This window comes from Orcinus orca, chromosome 12 (assembly GCF_937001465.1).
Source record: "Orcinus orca chromosome 12, mOrcOrc1.1, whole genome shotgun sequence".
Taxonomy (NCBI): domain Eukaryota; kingdom Metazoa; phylum Chordata; class Mammalia; order Artiodactyla; family Delphinidae; genus Orcinus; species Orcinus orca.
Window position 1 is genome coordinate 43,260,805 of NC_064570.1, and position 17,682 is coordinate 43,278,486.

Below are 17,682 nucleotides of genomic sequence, written 5' to 3' on the forward strand. Positions count from 1 at the left end.
TCACATCCAGAAAGTGATTTGAGGACACCCAAGTGGCTCTTTTAGCACTTTACCTTTTCTTCTCATTCTTCTTGTTATTCATTTATTTGTTGTGATAAGCTTACTTTAATTAAATCTGACCTTCTTTGAACTTTCCTTCTACATTTTCCTATCATCCACAGAAACTATGTCTGTTGTACTTGAAAGCATATTTTATATTGGATAAATTTTTTTTTTTCCTGGTGATGACATTTTTTAAAGTCACAGTACACTTCTAGCAAACAGGAGGCAGCTAAAAATAATGCTGGAGAGACATGAACTCAACATCTCCTCTTGGGTCCACAGGCCCTTCAAACTCAGTCGATCCCAAACCAAACCCTTTATTAGTACTCTCCAAGAGTTCCAAGTGTTGTGATCTCATTGAAAGGTCCCATGCCTCTCAGCACCCCATAAAAGAAAGTTCTTAGTCCTTCTTGTCCTCAAATATCATTGTCAAGTCTTATATTGGGTCAGCCAAAAAGTTCATTTGGGTGTTTTCTGTAAGATCTTATGGAAAAACCCGAACAAACTCTTTGGCCAACCCAATACATGCTAATCCTTAAAACTTTCTGGAACCCAACATTTCTTTGCATTCTCAGAGCCCCTATTCCAGGCTGTCATCTGGATAAACACAAAAGGCCTGACTGATCTTCCTGGTTTGACCTCTGCAATCTACTCTCAACATATGACCAGAGATTCTTCCTAGAACACAAATCTGTCACATGGAGAAACCAGCAGCCACTTTGCGTCTCCTGATGAGAGAACAGCCACCACCTATGCTGTGTCAAAGTGATCAAAACCGAGCTGGAGCGAGCCTCAGCACCCAGCTGTCAGTTCGTAGGAAATGCCAAGGGTGGAGGAACTCACGGAGCTGCATCTTGAGCCTGCAATCAACCACATCCAGACTGTGGGAAGCTGAGCAGGTCAAAGGGCCCAGATTCTTCCACAGATAAATTGTAACAAAAATAAAGGGATGGAGGGGAAACTGCAGATAAAAAAGACTTAAAAAACATTTAACAAATGAGCAAGACTAAACTTGTGCCTAGGGATGCACACTTGAATGAACTATAAAGAAACACAAGGATGTGACTGATGACCCTAGAAGTCAGGGTAGCCTTTGTAGGGACAGAGGGAGCTGTGATTGGGATGAGCCTTACGAGGGGCTTCCCAGGGTGGCTGGCAACGTTCTATTTTTGGAGCTGTGCTGTGGTTAGCAGGGCGTTTGCTTTAAAATACTTTACTAAGCCACACGTTTGTTCGTATGGTGCTCTACTTTTATTTTAGAATGAAAAAGTTACACACACACACACACACACACACACAAATCTGACCATGTTGCTGCCCTGTTAAAACCCTTCAATGGCCTCATAGTTCTTGTAAGAAAAAGTCCAAACTCCTTCACATGGTGGACAAGGTCTTGCAGCATCTGGCTCTCTACTCAAAGCCTCAATGCTTGCCTGTCTCCTCCCTACATTAAATTTTCAGTTCCTCAAAAGCATTCTGCTTCCTTCTGTCACGGCCTCTGAACATCAGTTATTTCTGCTTGGAACAATCAAACATGCTCTCTTTCCCCTTCACTTGGCGGATTCCTATTTGTCCCTCAGGCCCCAGGAGGAAAGCCTTCCCAGGGCTCCAATGTTGGGCATCCCGAAGTACCTCTCTGTCTTCCCATTACACAATATACTTTCTCAATCACAGCCTTTATCATCTGCATTAATATAGTCTATTAGTTCATATTTTCCATAGGTCAACCACTCTAGGCAAGAAGTATTAAGTTGCCCTCAAATTTTTATATCCCAATACCTAGCACAATGCCTAGGCAAAAACCAAGTCCCCTGCTTCATAACACCCTGCTCTTTGCTATTTAATTTTTAGCGTGCCTCAGATCACATGGGGGACTTGTTCTTTGGCCTACTCCAAATAATCGTGATTCACTGAGTCTGGGCCAGGCCCAGGAATCTGTGTTTTTAAAAATACCTCTATGATTCCGATGAAAGAACCATACTTTGAGAAAGTGTCCTATATCCAATCAATCTCTTTGTAGATTCTCTGTCCTACATCTCTCTCTCTCTCTTCTCTTTTTTTTTTTAAATCTTTTGGCCGCACCGTGTACCATGCGGGATCTTAGTTCCCTGACCAGGGATTGAACCCGTGGCCCCTGCAGTGGAAGCATGGAATCTTAACCACTGGACCGCCAGGGAAGTCCTGCCCTAAATGTCTCAGATGCATTCCTTCTTTTCCCCACTCTCACTGACTTAACTGTGGTCTTCATTTCCCCCCTAGACTTATATAAGCTTCCACCTAGTTCCCCTCCTCCTGATTCCTCTCCTCCAAGCCATCCACACACAAAGCTTCTAAACACAGGCTTATGTGGGAAACACAATCATCTGGCCCCTAACTATGGTTCCTCCTGCTGTCCTAAGCCAGCATGTTGACACTGGAAAGAAAAAGGAAGGATGGAGGAAAGAGACTGTGTTAAACGTGGCTAAAACATATTCTCTTGATGGATACAGCAGAAGGAAATGAAGAAGTAAAATGCCATTCTGAAGATAACTAAGGTAAAAAGAACTACGTAGCTTTACAAGAGACTCCACGGACATACTCATGTCGCTACTATTCTCCAGTAGTTATATATATCTCTATATATAGCATTAGTAAGAACTTAATGTCAGCAAGGCCCTACATCTTTAGTGGTATTAGAACTAAACACGTATCTCACTTAACAGACAAAGGCCACTTTTAAAAAACAATTATAAAGCATTATTGGAATAGAATACAGATATATATGCAGCACTTGCTAACATCTTCCCTCAAGACACAGGGCAAGGAAGGCACAAAATTTAAACAACATGCTTAGCAAGTTGTTTTTCTTTTTGAATTTTATTTTATTTATTATTTTATACAGCAGGTTCTTATTAGTCATCCATTTTATACACATCAGTGCACACATGTCAATCCCAATCGCCCAATTCATCACACCCCCACCTCCACCCCTGGCGGCTTTCCCCCGTTGGTGTCCATACGTTTGTTCTCTACATCTGTGTCTCAACTTCTGCCCTGCAAACCGGTTCATCTGTACCATTTTTCTAGGTTCCACATATATGCGTTAATATAAGATATTTATTTTTCTCTTTCTGACTTACTTCACACTGTATGACAGTCTCTAGATCCAACCACATCTCAACAAATGACTCAATTTCGTTCCTTTTTATGGCTGAGTAATATGTAAGAGCCAGACTGTAAAGTCGGTGTGGAACTTACTACATTCATATCTTTGTGGTATACATGGGGTGAGGGGCACAGGCTCAGAATCCCATCAGAAGGGGGATGAGGATGCCTCTGGCCTTAAGCAGAGCTCCCTCAGACAATTCTGCAAGCCCACGTTGCATGTTTTATTAAAAAGGCAACAAGTGACACTAGAGGAGCAGGATAGGAGAGAGTGTTGCTTATCGTGGAGACAGCTGAGGGTTGCACCAGTACTGCATGTTAGACTCAAACAACAAACAGATCCCACAAGAAAACTAACGTTGCATTTCTTTCCAGCTGTGTATGTCTAGAGGTGTTATAAACAGTCCCACATTTGTTGTTAGAAAGAAGCGTTATTAAAACCATTTTATCCTCACTCAATTTGAAATAGAGGGAGAGGAGTTTGCTTGGTGTGTATGAAAACCTGCACTGAGATGCTCAGCTAACCCACACACCTGACCTGGCCTCTCCCTGAGCAACTCCTCACCTGCTGTCTCCTGACACCAATCCTTGCCCAGTGTCTTCATCTGCAACGATGCTGGCAACAACCTGCTTATGAAATGGCGTAAAAGAAGGAAATTCCCAACAGCCAGGTTCCTAACACATGTGTTTCTGTAAATATTAAAGAATCTGAACATCATAAAAAGCCTCGTTGTCATCAGTTTTAGCCTTCTGTTTCCAAGGATCTGAAGCAGGGTAAAAGCAGTAACTTTCTTCAGATCACAGAATGGAAGGAACAGAGAGATAAAGAGGCAGAAAGAGGAGGGGGAAGGGCAGAAGGAAGAGAAAGCATGAAGGAGAAAAAGCCAGGGGAATTGGGGGCTGGGTTTTCTGAGATCCTGCATTTGTTTCACGGGGCCACTGGATTTGCTTCCTTGAATCCAATGGATTCCGGGTGCACTCCGGGCTATGCCACCCGGTCTTCACCACTGTAAGGTCAGGAGAGGAAAACCTGATCTATTTGCTCCCGGTGCTGCGGCTCCACATGTTGGGGCCCAGCTACATCCTCCCCTACTTTGATTCCCAGCCTTAACATGCAATTTAGAGAAATAAGAAGCCTGTGAAACAGCTGTAGGGAACTGTATTTGGAGCCCAGCACGCCACGCTGAGAAAGATGGGTGGACTCTTCAGTTTGGAATGTACAGGAATGAAACTGATTGGTTCATTTCGATCTGCCAGGGGCTTTTCTTTCTCCTTTTTTCCCCTTAATTATTTTTTTAATATTTTACTTTGCAAATGGGCCCTCACATGTCAATCTCCAGAAGTTTGCAATCCACAGGCAAGGGAATTAATACAAGGTCTGTTGCGAATAAAATTATAATTACTTCTCTGTGCAAAAGTTCAACTTTGTTCCCCTCACCAGTTCTGAATTCCCGTAGCTGACTGGCACCAACGCAAGAGTGAAGTAATTTCTTTCCTCTGTGATTTATTTTCTGATGATAAGAAAGCAAAAATACTATAAAGAAAGGGAAAAGAATGATGCAAAATGAGTACTTCTCAAAAACACAACTCCAGAATGAGCGTAGGTAAAATGGAGTCCTGTGTGTCAGGAAACTTAAGAATAAAGCTACATGGTCATATCTATTTCTGTGTAATAAAAATAAACTTTTTAGTAAAACTGTGTGTCAGGAACATAATGCTAAGAGCTTTACATGCATTATCTCATTTAATCCTTGGAACAACATATTTGCATGGGAAGAATCATCCACATTTTAAAGGTAAAGAAAATGAGGTTTACCGAGGTTAAAAAAAACCTGCTAAAGCCTAATATAATAGCAGAGTCAAGATGCAAGTGCACCTCTGCCTGCAAGGACTGCTATCCTAGGCCCCTTCCCCAGGCTTTACAATGTTTAGACAAAAGCCTTGAAAAGCCCACTGCTCAGAAATGCATGTTGGATAACTATGTGTAGTCAACAGAGGTTGAACAACAAATCTTTTCTGTTACAATCACTGTTCAATGTTGAATGTTTGCCATTCATCTCTTCATAGTAAGTGAGATATGGTCAACTTACCTTTATCTTTCTTAAGTGATTCAGGTGTGTTGTGTTTTCCAGTAATCATTTGAGTGAGTTTTTTGTTTGTTTTTAGCTATATAGAAGATCACTGTAAGAACACGCAGCGCAGTATAATACCCAAGCTCACAGAACCCATCAATCATGAGCTCAGCTGAGATACACAGTGTATAAAGAGGCTGCCTGATAGATGGTCATTTCATTTTTCTGCATATTCAAATTCTGCTGAAGGACTAAGCTAGACTAGGAAAAAAAGTGGCCTGGGGCTAAACCATATGTCCATCCCTTCTACCTCCACCCTGGTTTTAGTGAATTTCACTTTGGAGTATCTCCAGGGATGCTAGAGCATTCATTCATTGGGCAGAAATCTACCTGACACTGTGTTAAGTGCTGAGGGATACATGCATGAGCAAAACAGACCCGGTCCTGCCCTCAGTCTAGTCTAACATAAAAAAGCCAGCACTGTGCAATTCATCACACATGCACTGGAAGAATGTTCATGAAACTATTGTGCAGGTTCCTCATGAAAACTCCAGGAGAAATTTCTTTCTGGTCCTTGGGTCAAGAGTAGTAGTTCTGTAGGAAAGCTGATCTACTTTTAATCCCATGGACACTCTATACTTCAAAACTAATTGAGCCTACTTTCTTTGCTGTTAAAAAAATTCAGGGCCCACATGTGGTCCACTCACCCATGGGACATAAGATGCATTTCAGCAACTGTCTCATTGCTAGTCCAGCTGATGTCCCTTATCTTTTTCTTTCCTCCTTTCTTTTTCAGATATTTCTTATTTGAATATTGTTTTTTGTTTCCCTAATCTTTGGGGAAAAAGGTATAGTAGAAACAAGTAAAAATAAGTAAATAAAAATATACACACGTATGAAAATTTTAGGAAAGTAGAGCAATGTCTGCTGACTCCAAAAACTCCAAAAATTTGACTTTTTGGAAATCTCTTAAATCTTGACTAAGAACCGTTTTAATTTATTTTCCCACCTTAAAGTTTAAGGTTCTGGGGGAAAAAAGCTGATGGAGAATTTTTAGTTATTTGGAATCCAATAATGTTCTCTTTTTAATTATGTAAGGTCTGAATGCAGAAAACAACTATTTATAAATGAGAATACCCCCAATGTGCCAACTGACATACACAGAACTTGCTCTGGTGACTAGGTGATATTGTATTAAAAAAATGAATTGACTTTAAGTGTAATAAAATGCATTTTCTGTTGTTACCAGCTCTAGATTTATGACCTCAGCTCATTAAGCTTTCTTAAAGAAGTTGTCTGATTAAGTTCTAATCACACTTTTATATAATACAGAGCCAACTATAACCCAAATCCTAGCTTTCATCTGGAAGATGAGATCTATAGGGGACTTAATTCAAAGGTCAGAGACATTATTGGTGATGCTGAAAATAATTTGCCATTTTATATATAGGTTAAAATAATATCTTTTTAAATTTGATTTTTAGAACTAAATTAAGAACAATTAAATTACTCTGTTATTTTTACTGTTATGAAGGATGTTATGAAGAATGCATGACATTAACAGAAGGCAGAAGAACAAAGGAGAGAGCTTCTGAGAGAGAATATGGGCATCTCCGCAAAAGCAGATACAGTATGTAGACGTGTCTCATCTTTCTGCGGTGCCCAATCATCTGGGTACTCGCTGACACACGGAATTATAATGTCAAAAGAAGAGAGTTTTGCATGTTGTTATTCTTCGATCACCACCATCATCATTATCAATCTATGAGATTCCCTTTCTACTTTGTAGTACATTATATCAGATGAACACAAAAGATCAGTATATCATTAGATAATATTTTCCATTTAATTTTTCCAATGGCCCTAGACTCTTAAATAAGTGAATCTACAGGTGTGACCTTTTAGCTCTTTATTTACAAACTACTCAAATGGTATATGTACAACTGATTCACTTTGCTGTACACCTGAAACTAACACAACATTGTAAATAACTACACTCCAATAAAAAATAAAAGAAAAAAACCCCACAAAACCCCAAAATACTCAAATGAAATGAATCACATGAATAAATCTGTATGCATGTATATCTCAGATGTACTTCTTTTGAATACCAGACAAAAGACACATCACTGTTACTTTCCCCTAAGCCATCATGATTGGTGTTACCATCAGATTCTTATATGCCAAAAAAAGGGCCCAGAGGAGCATTGCTGAAAGTTTTAATGGAATAAAGCCAAAAGGAATATGTTATGAGTTAAACAGATGTTCTAGTTTTGAGAGCAATTTGGACAAAGATAAGTAAAATCTCCAAATAAATCCCAAACAAATACTATTTCCTTACAGCCTACATACACCAAATTATAAACAGGATCTAAGTACTAAGCAAATATCAGTAACAATAATTATCATTACTCTTATTTATTGAAGGCTTACTATTTGATAGGAACTGTGCTAAGTACTTTACATTATCTCATTTAATCCTCAAATCTTTAAGTCATGAATAAAAACTAATAAGATACTCCAATAAAAATTATTTAAAAAATTTTTTTAATTTAAAGATAAATTAATTTAAAAATCCAGATAGACTTGAATTCTGCTTAATTGAAAAACAAAAAACTAATGAACCCCTACTATTAAGTGATGCTTACACTTAATTCTGAGCAGAAAATATAGTCCTAGCTTAGGTTTCAAATACCCAATGTTTGCAGCCCTTACCCTAGGTGCAAATTTTAAACTTACTGGGCTATTTTTTTCATCACTGAATCCCCAGCACCTAGCATGGTACATGACATACAACAGATGCTCAATAAATGTTTGTTAATTGAATAAGTGAGTGGACACAATTTAGTCACTGGTTTTCAAAGGAGTAGAAAGGATCCTCACGGAATATGGCAAATGTATTAAGTCTGATGAAGCCATTGTAGGAAGCTTTTAAAATTAATTAATTAATCAAATTAATTGATTAATCAATATTAATTATTGATCTCTTTTTTTAATTACAAAATACTGGCTATATTTCACTGCACTGTACAATATATCCTTGCTGATTATTTATTTTATACATAGTAGTTTCTTTTTTAAACATCTTTATTAAAGTATAATTGCTTTACAATGGTGTGTCAGTTTCTGCTTTATAACAAAGTGAATCAGTTATACATATACATATGTCCCCATATCTCTTCCCTCTTGCGTCTCCCTCCCTCCCTATCCCAGCCCTCTAGGTGGTCACAAAGCACCAAGCTGATCTCTCTGTGCTATGCAGCTGCTTCCCACTAGCTACCTATTTTACGTTTGGTAGTGTATATATGTCCATGCCACTCTCTCACTTTGTCCCAGCTTACACTTCCCCCTCCCCGTGTCCTCAAGTCCATTCTCTAGTAGGTCTAGTAGGTCTGCATCTTTATAAATAAGAGTCAGTCTTTTATTTTCCTCTGAAACCAAATATAGGTGAACTATGTCCTAAGACAATGACAACAACCACAATACATTTCTCTGGGCACAGTGGCGACATATGATTTAGTTGATTTAAATAGGAACAGTTGAACTACCAAAACATTTAGCAGTGTTTTAAGTTGTCAAAAAGTGATTGATTATATTCAACTACAGTTTAATAAAAATTTAAGGGTCTAGGGGTTGGGTGTGGTTGCTCTTAAAAAGTTAAAATTTCCATAAAATCATTTAAAAGTACAACCTAGTAACAGTACTTGCCAAGACAAAAATGTTCCAGTAGCTCGACTTTTTATGCTAGGATCACTTCTGGAACTAGAAACCAGATGTAAAGGTAAATTCTCAATTTCTGACCTTCATCTAAGAGGTCTAGGGAAAGAAGTCAACTGTTCAGCTCTATTAAATCACAGACTGGCTTTGGGTTACTGGCTAACGGCATAGAGGTATACCTATTTTTATCAATACTGCCATGAACAAAGTACTAGTCCTCTAATAAATTCCTACACAACTCCACAACCAGTAATTCTGAACTTGTAGAAACTATGAAAATGTTCATTTTTATTTATTTTCCTCCTTTTATCATAGGAGTCTAGTCCTCTCTAATGACAGCATTCATTTAAGTTGGGATTTATATGCCTGAATGTTTTATATCGTCATAATACAATTGCAGTGGTCTTGTGAATTCTCTTAATGCGATTTTATTTGTACTAAAAAAAAATCTCCATTAAAAAGTGGTACTTCACAGTTAGCTACTCTTTCATGAAGTGAAACAGACGGCTCTCTGGAACATTTTCATCCGCATCTTAATCTGTCAAATTTCACTTACCTATCTAAAACAAAAAGGACTTTAAAAGTATCCTTATAGACAACAAAGGTTTTTTTCCCCTAAAGTAAATATGGTTGCCACTTTTTAACTAACAGTACAATGTCAAGTGAGCAATTGTAACACTTGATAATAGTAACTTATAAGTCAAATATCCAATTTTCATCCATCTTTATTTTCTTTCTTGGTGTCAGGAGTAGAAGGAGGTTAGTCAAGAACAGAAACTAAGGTATACACGGCTCAGCTTTGAAACAAATCAAATAAAAAGGTTCTTTTCAACCTAAAATATTGTAAGCTTCAAAATGATTATACATACCTCATAACAAGCCTTAAAAAAATAAGCTCTGATATGGATTTAATGTCAACTCTTCCATAATCTTTTTCATTTAGAAATTCCAGAAACTCCTTCAAATTCTATAAACAAACAATATTCTTTACCATACTGGCAGAAATTTAGGAAGTATTAAATTTACTTACCATACTGGCAGAATTCAGGAAGCTTGCAAGCTACCATTATTCACCCTTATGATATCTGAGATGTAACTCTTCACAACATTAAATGCATCGCTGATTTTTCTAAGCATTTAAAAATGAGCTCTCTCCAACCCTATGACAAGTATCAGCCTACGTAATTTTAAAAGGATATTTCATACAGTTTGTAATTTTTTGTAGTGTAATTGGACCATGTGTATTAAAACACAGTTTAAATAAGAATACCCGCGGAATCCCTAGTTTAATTAATTCATCCCATACCTTTTGGAAGCAGGTAGACATATTAATTATACACAAATAAAATAAATTTAAGCTAATCAAGCAGAGACAGGAAGTTTGTTCTCAAATCTTGAACTCCTGAAAGTAAATTATTACATAATTAGAATTCCTCACATAATTATACCACAACATTGGTTTTCCTACAGGTTTGGGCAATTTGCTGGTTACTGGATAAGATCTTATTTATAAATTGTCAGTTAATCCTATCACATTTACTTTTAGCTCCTAATTGTCCTAAAATGCAAAGAAATCTTAATTGGCAGAAATCTCTTGCTGGCAAAAGGTTTTAACCACTTGCGGGTCAATCAGAACCTAAGGCCTGATGATGGTAATACAAGGCTGTTAAACAAGGGGGAAAGAAATCTCAACAATCAAGATGATACTATTTACTCAATGCAGCAAATTATTTTTTCTTTGGTTAGGTTCTACCTAAATATTTTTCTTCTAACTTTAAACATGGAAGTCACTAGGTCTTTTGAAACCAGGGACCATTCATAAGCCACTAACAACACAAATAACAAGTATCCTATCCCCTTCACTCACGCACAAACACAAGTATGTGAAAATCTGGCCTCTGAGATTTCATTTGACTATGAATTCATTTTTTTTAAATTGCAGAGTTTAATACAGTAAGAAGAAAAAGACAAAAATCTACCAACTAGGCTGAGCTGCCATCCTCTCCATGTAGTCTTTGGCCATATCTCGGGCTTCAATGTTCTCAGGATACAGCACGCAGAACATGGCCAAGGCCCCCAAGTTGTTGCCGTAAATTTCATTCCAGCGGGCGCTGTACTCCTTGGGATCCCAGGGAGGGAGGTACTCCAAGGGGCTGGACAGCATGATGTGCACAGCCTCAGTGAGCCGGGCGGCAATGTGCTCGTGGGAGCTGGCAGCTCTGAGCTGGAGCTTGGCCACCTCCGCCCTGGAGAAGTACAGCATTGGATGGCTGTCATAGTTGGCATTCGTAAAGGGAATCATGACTTCTGGGTTCTCGTCAGTGACGTAGGCTGACACAAAGCAAAACAAATATATGAAAAACACACTGGGAGCTCCCCGTGTGTGAGTCCTCATCGTGGCCTCAGATCTCCAAATCTCCAAGGCAGCCAAACCATCTTCGAAAGATCCTACAGGACGGAAAAGAGAAGAGGAGGATATGTCAACCAGGGGACCATGGTGAAGTAGGAAATACGTGGTAGGTAGCGACCTTGCTTACTATGAAAATTAAGCTTATGAATTTTTAGACTTTTCAAAAATACATCAAAAATTTGAGCTAGGAAGAAACTAAAATCTAATCATTTAATTAACTCATTAATTAATTACACCTGATACAACAGACATATTCATTGTGGAAAACAAACTTTGGACTTGGGAAAACAGTATAATATCTGCTCGAGTAGAGAAGAAAAACTCTTGTTGGCATTCTTCTCACGTTTTATCACACAAAAAACGTTTTGATTTTATGGTATTTTTGGACATTAATATGAAAACCACAGTAACCAAAAGCTTGTGGTGAAATATCGTCTGGGAATCAGGATGGACGTTAGGGGAAAAAAAAAAAAAAAAAAGAAAATCCTGTCTTAATACAGCCTCCTTCACTCTAAGTTCTCCCCTCTACTCAGCATTCTCCATCCTGAACCAGGGATTAGGATCAATACATCTATATGAATGTGAGCAGACAAAATATTATGAGTAAGGCTAAATATTCTCTTTGTGTCAGCAGAAGGTGGGGACTGCGACAACAAAAGCAGGGTAAACATCTGCTAAGCCCATGTGTTCCCTGGGCTGACATCGGCAGGAGTGCAGGGCATGATCAGACAGGGGGCTGCAGGGACTAGAGACTGACATGCCTTCATTCAGAAAATAAAATTCCAGAATTAAAAGGCTGAACGAACACGTGTGCATTTTCCCCTTATTATTTGAAACTACTGTCTACTTTTTCATTTTGCATTTGGGATTTTGGTGTCATTCAGTAAGTCAGACATTTAAACCAAGCTCACATATTTTCTTAACTGCTTAACTTTCTTGAAAATCCTTTTTTTCAGTAGCAGCTTTGCTCACAGGTTAGCAAGAACGTCTTTCAAAGTAGGAACGTTAAAAAAAAAAAAAAGAAAGAAAGAAAATCCTCAGCCTGGTCTATGTCCCACATCTGGGATAAAGCAGGCATAAAATCCCCCAGAGGAAAGTCAGGGAATTCTTAAAATTCCTCAGAGGGGAAAGGTTATAGAAAGCAGACCAGAAAAAGACAGTTTTATGTAAATAATGAACAGTAGTTTTCAATTATTCAACGGAGAAACTGGGGGAGAAAAATCAACCTCTCCAGCTGAACACAAACTATTTTTCCAAGGAAAATCTGCCTCATCACATTCAGAAGAAAGAAAACTAAGGATTTAACACACATTGGAGAATAATCCATATTGTCAACTTGGTCTGTCTCCAAGAGAAAGGCAACATGGCATCACTTGTAGATGCTGCCATGAACTCTAGTATTCTTTGTATTTCTGAACGTGCTTTAGACTATATATATATAAAACTCAGTGGCAGTGATTTTGTGAAGCAGTTTAGATGTACTTCAAGAGTAGAACCTGTAATGAATAAAAACAACTAATATAGCCATGCTAAATAAAATACACAAAATAGAAATAACTCTTGGACTCCACCCATATTGTGTCTAGCACCCAAATCTTCAAGGCAACTGGCTGCCTCCTTCAAGGCCAGAGAGCTGACCCAGAGTCTTCTGTGGTTATGTCTGAGGAGGGGTGTGGTCTCTGGCAACACAGAGACATGGCTGAGTCTGAAGTAATGCTCAGTCCCCACTGCCCCCACCCCGAGGTGTATTTTTTGCTCTTTTCAGAGAACAGGTGTGCTAATTTTTTTTTAAAGCCTGCATATATTAAATCCCCAAAGGTCTACAACTGGATGCAGCCATCAATGCAATTAGCACTGTTGTGGGGCGGGGGGTGTTGTAGGCAGCCAGACTGAGGATGGCTTGGAAGTTTCTCCTTTAACTGACCTCTACGTGCATAGAATAGAACTGAAGATCTTCTCTCAACTACTGGGTTTTTGTTTGTTTGTTTGCTTGTTTGTTTTCCTTGTTTAAAAGGCTTTTAACATAAAGCAAATAATTTTTTGCAACACTGCCCAAACTTTTCATTATCAAATTGTCTGAGGCTTCTTAACGATTATCATTTCACAACAATATCTCCATTTTCACCTTCTTTAAATGAACTGGCCTAACAGATGTACCATTAAAACAGAGCTTCACTCTCAACATATTTTTAAGTTTGTATTCAAACAGTATGAAGAAAACAGGATCAGGGAATTCAGCCATAAAAGTGAATGGATTACTGATACATGCTACATCATGGATGCAACTAAGTGAAAGAAGACACGAAAGGCCACATATTGTATGGTTCCATTTCTATGAAATGTCCAGCAGTGGCAAATCCATAGACACAGAAAATATTATACATTAGTGGTTGCCAGGGGTTTGGAAGAGAGGGAAATAGGGAATGACTGCTTAAAATGGGTGTAGGTTTCCTTTTGGGGTGATGAAAATGTTTTGCGTCAACTACTGGCTTTTAAATGTGTAGCTCAAGTTCTAGGTGGGTAAGGGGGTGGCGTGGGTTATGGATGGATGGGTTGGAAGCTATGTGGAAACTAGAAACTCCATCTCAGATTCTGCACACACATTCCCTAAAAGGGGCTAAAGCTGATTTGTTTTATTCTCTTTCTCCTGCCTTATGCATATCACCCTCCTATCCAGGTCTGGAGTCACTGAGATAGAGACGGCTGCTCCACAGTGACCCTCCCAATCCAGGACTGACTCAAGCTATGATCACAGCCACTTCTGCCACATTGCTTCCGGTTACAGAGGACATGCCTGAGGGTATTTAAACAAGAAGCACTGTTCCTGAAGCACAGACCTCATTAAGATGTTGTTTTGGGAACCATGCCACCTCAATATGCCAACTGTTACCAAAGGTTCCCTAGTTATTGCTTCATATTCACGTGAGGGTGTCAGGGCAGCAAGGCCTGAGTTACCGCACATTTAAAACACTCTTGTTGGAATACATGTGGGCCAGTGCAGAACCCACAGAAATTCTGCTGAACAATCATCTACGAAGAATGAGAAGAGAAGACCGTGGCACTCGCGGTGGCACAAATTGTGCAGCCTTCCTCATAGCATACACACAACAAGCCCAGCCTCCACTCTCTGTAAGTTATTAATGCCTTTGCTGAGCTACCTGAAGAGTTAACATCTCCTGTATTTGGCGGGTACCTGTACCACATCGGACTGTTTCAGCTGTTTATGCCACACCTCACAGAAGAGGGGACCACAGCTTCCTCTTTGCATCAACAGGGATTAGCAGTGTGTGCCTGGCATATAAAAGGCAGCTCACAGATGCTGGCTGAACTTGTGGGCCTAGGAGCTGATAGAGTGGATCTCATTATTGAAATGAGCAAGGAGAAACCTTATTCCTCCTTATTTGAAGCCAAAGCAAGTTTAGAATTTTTGAGAAAAAGTTTCTGCCAGGAAACGAACAGAGAAAAACACTCACGAGGCCTAGAAACTTCTGTAGCCTAAAACATATTCACTAGGTTTTGTTTGTTTTTCTTTTTTAACATCTTTATTGGAATATAATTGCTTTACAACAGTGTGTTAGTTTTAGCTTTATAACAAAGTGAATCAGATATACATATACATATATTCCCACGTCCCCTCCCTCTTGCGTCTCCCTCCCACGCTCCCTATCCCACCCCTCTAGGTGGTCACAGAGCACTGAGCTGATCTCCCTGTGCTATGCGGCGGCTTTCCACTAGCTATTTATTTCATATTTGGTAGTATATATAAGTCCATGCCACTCCCTCACTGCGTCCCAGCTTATCCTTCCCCCTCCCTGTGTCCTCAAGTCCATTCTCTATGTCTGCGTCTTTATTCCTGTCCTGCCCCTAGGTTCCTCAGAACCATTTTTTTTTTTTTTTTTTTTTTTAGATTCCATATAGATGTGTTAGCATAAGGTATTTCTTTTTCCCTTTCTGACTTACTTCACTCTATGACAGACTCTAGGTCCATCCACCTCACTACAAATAACTCAATTTTGTTTCTTTCTATGGCTGAGTAATATTCCATTGTGTATATGTGCCACCTCTTCTTTATCCATTCATCTGTCGATGGACACTTAGGTTACTTCCATGTCCTGGCTATTGTAAATAGAGCTGCAATGAACATTTTGGTACATGACTCCTTTTGAATTATGGTTTTCTCAGGGTATATGCCCAGTAGTGGGATTGCTGGGTCATAGGGTAGTTCTATTTTTAGTTTTTTAAGGAACCTCCATACTGTTCTCCATAGTGGCTGTATCAATTTACATTCCTACCAACAGTGCAAGAGGGTTCCCTTTTCTCCACACCCTCTCCAGCATTTACTGTTTGTAGATTTTTGGATGATGGCCATTCTGACTGGTGTGAGGTGACACCTCATTGTAGTTTTGATTTGCATTTCTCTAATGATTAGTGATGTTGAGCATCCTTTCATGTGTTTGTTGGCAATCTGTATATCTTCTTTGGAGAAATGTCTATTTAGGTCTTCTGCCCATTTCTGGATTGCGTTGTTTGTTTTTTTTTGATATTGAGCTGCATGAGATGCTTATAAATTTTGGAGATTAATCCTGTCAGTTGCTTCATTTGCAAATATTTTCTCCCATTCTGAGGGCTGTCTTTTCGTCTTCTTTATGGTTTCCTTTGCTGTGCAAAAGCTTTTAAGTTTCATTAGATCCCATTTGTTTATTTTTGTTTTTATTTCCATTTCCCTAAATGGAGGAGGGTCAAAAGGATCTTGCTGTGATTTATGTCATAGAGTGTTCTGCCTATGTTTTCCTCTAAGAGTTTTATAGTGTCTGGCCTTACATTTAGGTCTTTAATCCATTTTGAGTTTATTTTTGTATATGGTGTTAGGGGGTGTTCTAATTTCATTCTTTTACATGTAGCTGTCCAGTTTTCCCAGCACCACTTATTGAAGAGGCTGTCTTTTCTCCATTGTATATTCTTGCCTCCTTTATCAAAAATAAGGTGACCATATGTGCATGGGCTTATCTCTGGGCTTTCTATCCTGTTCCATTGATCTATATTTCTGTTTTTGCGCCAGTACCATACTGTCTTGATTACTGTAGCTTTGTGCTATAGTCTGAAGCACAGGAGCCTGATTCCTCCAGCTCCGTTTTTCTTTCTCAAGATTGCTTTGGCTATTCAGGGTCTTTTGTGTTTCCATACAAATTGTAAATTTTTTGTTCTAGTTCTGTGAAAAATGCCACTGGTAGTTTCATAGAAATTGCATTGAATCTGTAGATTGCTTTGGGTAGTATAGTCATTTTCACAATGTGGATTCTTCCAACCCAAGAACATGGTATATCTCTCCATCTGTTTGTATCATCTTTAATTTCTTTCATCCGTGTCTTATAGTTTTCTGCATACAGGTCTTTTGCCTCCTTAGGTAGGTTTATTCCTAGGTATTTTATTCTTTTTGTTGCAATGGTAAACGGGAGTGTTTCCTTAATTTCTCTTTCGGATTTTTCATCATTAGTGTATAGGAACGCAAGAGATTTCTGTGCATTAATTAATTTGGTATCCTGCTACTTTACCAAATTCATTGATTAGCTGCAGTAGTTTTCTGGTAGCATCTTTAGGATTCTCTATGTATAGTATCACGTCATCTGCAAAGAGTGACAGCTTTACTTTTCTTTTCCGATTTGGATTCCTTTTATTTCTTTTTCTACTCTGACTGCTGTGGCTAAAACTTCCAAAACTATGTTGAAAAATAGTGGTGAGAGTGGACAACCTTGTCTTGTTCCTGATCTTAGTGGAAATGGTTTCAGTTTTTCACCGTTGAGAATTATGTTAGCTGTGGGTTTGTCATATATGGCTTTTATTATGTTGAGGTAAGTTCCCTCTATGCCTACTTTCTGGAGGATTTTTATCATAAATGGGTGTTGAATTTTGTTGAGAGTTTTTTCTGCATCTGTTGAGATGATCATATGGTTTTTCTCTTTCAATTTGTTAATATGGTTTATCACATTTATTGATTTGTGTATTATTCACTAGGTTTTCAAAAAACAAAAATGAAAGAGGTAAACAAATTAAACTTAACTAAAGTCTAAGGCAAACTCGCTTTAGCCTGATAACCCAAAGGGAGACCTAGTTCCCATCTACCATCTTAAATCTGTCTAGGAAATTTCATCGAAAAGCCCCTATATCCAGGCTTTGGGTTTCCCCTTTAACCTTCTACCTCCGGCATTTGTATATCCTCTCTGTAAAGAGAAGAGCTAAAATTAGGTGGACAAAGCAACTGACAGAGGAAAAATCTCCAAAATATACAAGCAGCTCATG

At 38.7% G+C, this 17,682-nt stretch overlaps 1 protein-coding gene across 13 annotated transcripts in view; it reads right to left on the minus strand.

The window, feature by feature from the left end:
* Positions 1-17,682, minus strand: part of DSE (dermatan sulfate epimerase) — a 137,193-nt gene that overhangs the window by 25,197 nt on the left and 94,314 nt on the right. For 10 of the 13 annotated variants that reach the window (XM_049695508.1, XM_049695506.1, XM_049695507.1 and 7 more), the window contains one exon: positions 10,955-11,423. In XM_049695508.1, coding sequence (XP_049551465.1) covers positions 10,955-11,370 — 416 coding nt within the window. In that variant the 5' untranslated portion in view covers positions 11,371-11,423. Of the gene's footprint in view, positions 1-10,954; positions 11,424-17,682 lie in introns of those variants that run through there. The other 3 variants (XM_049695510.1, XM_033418617.2, XM_033418616.2) reach the window with 3 other exon arrangements.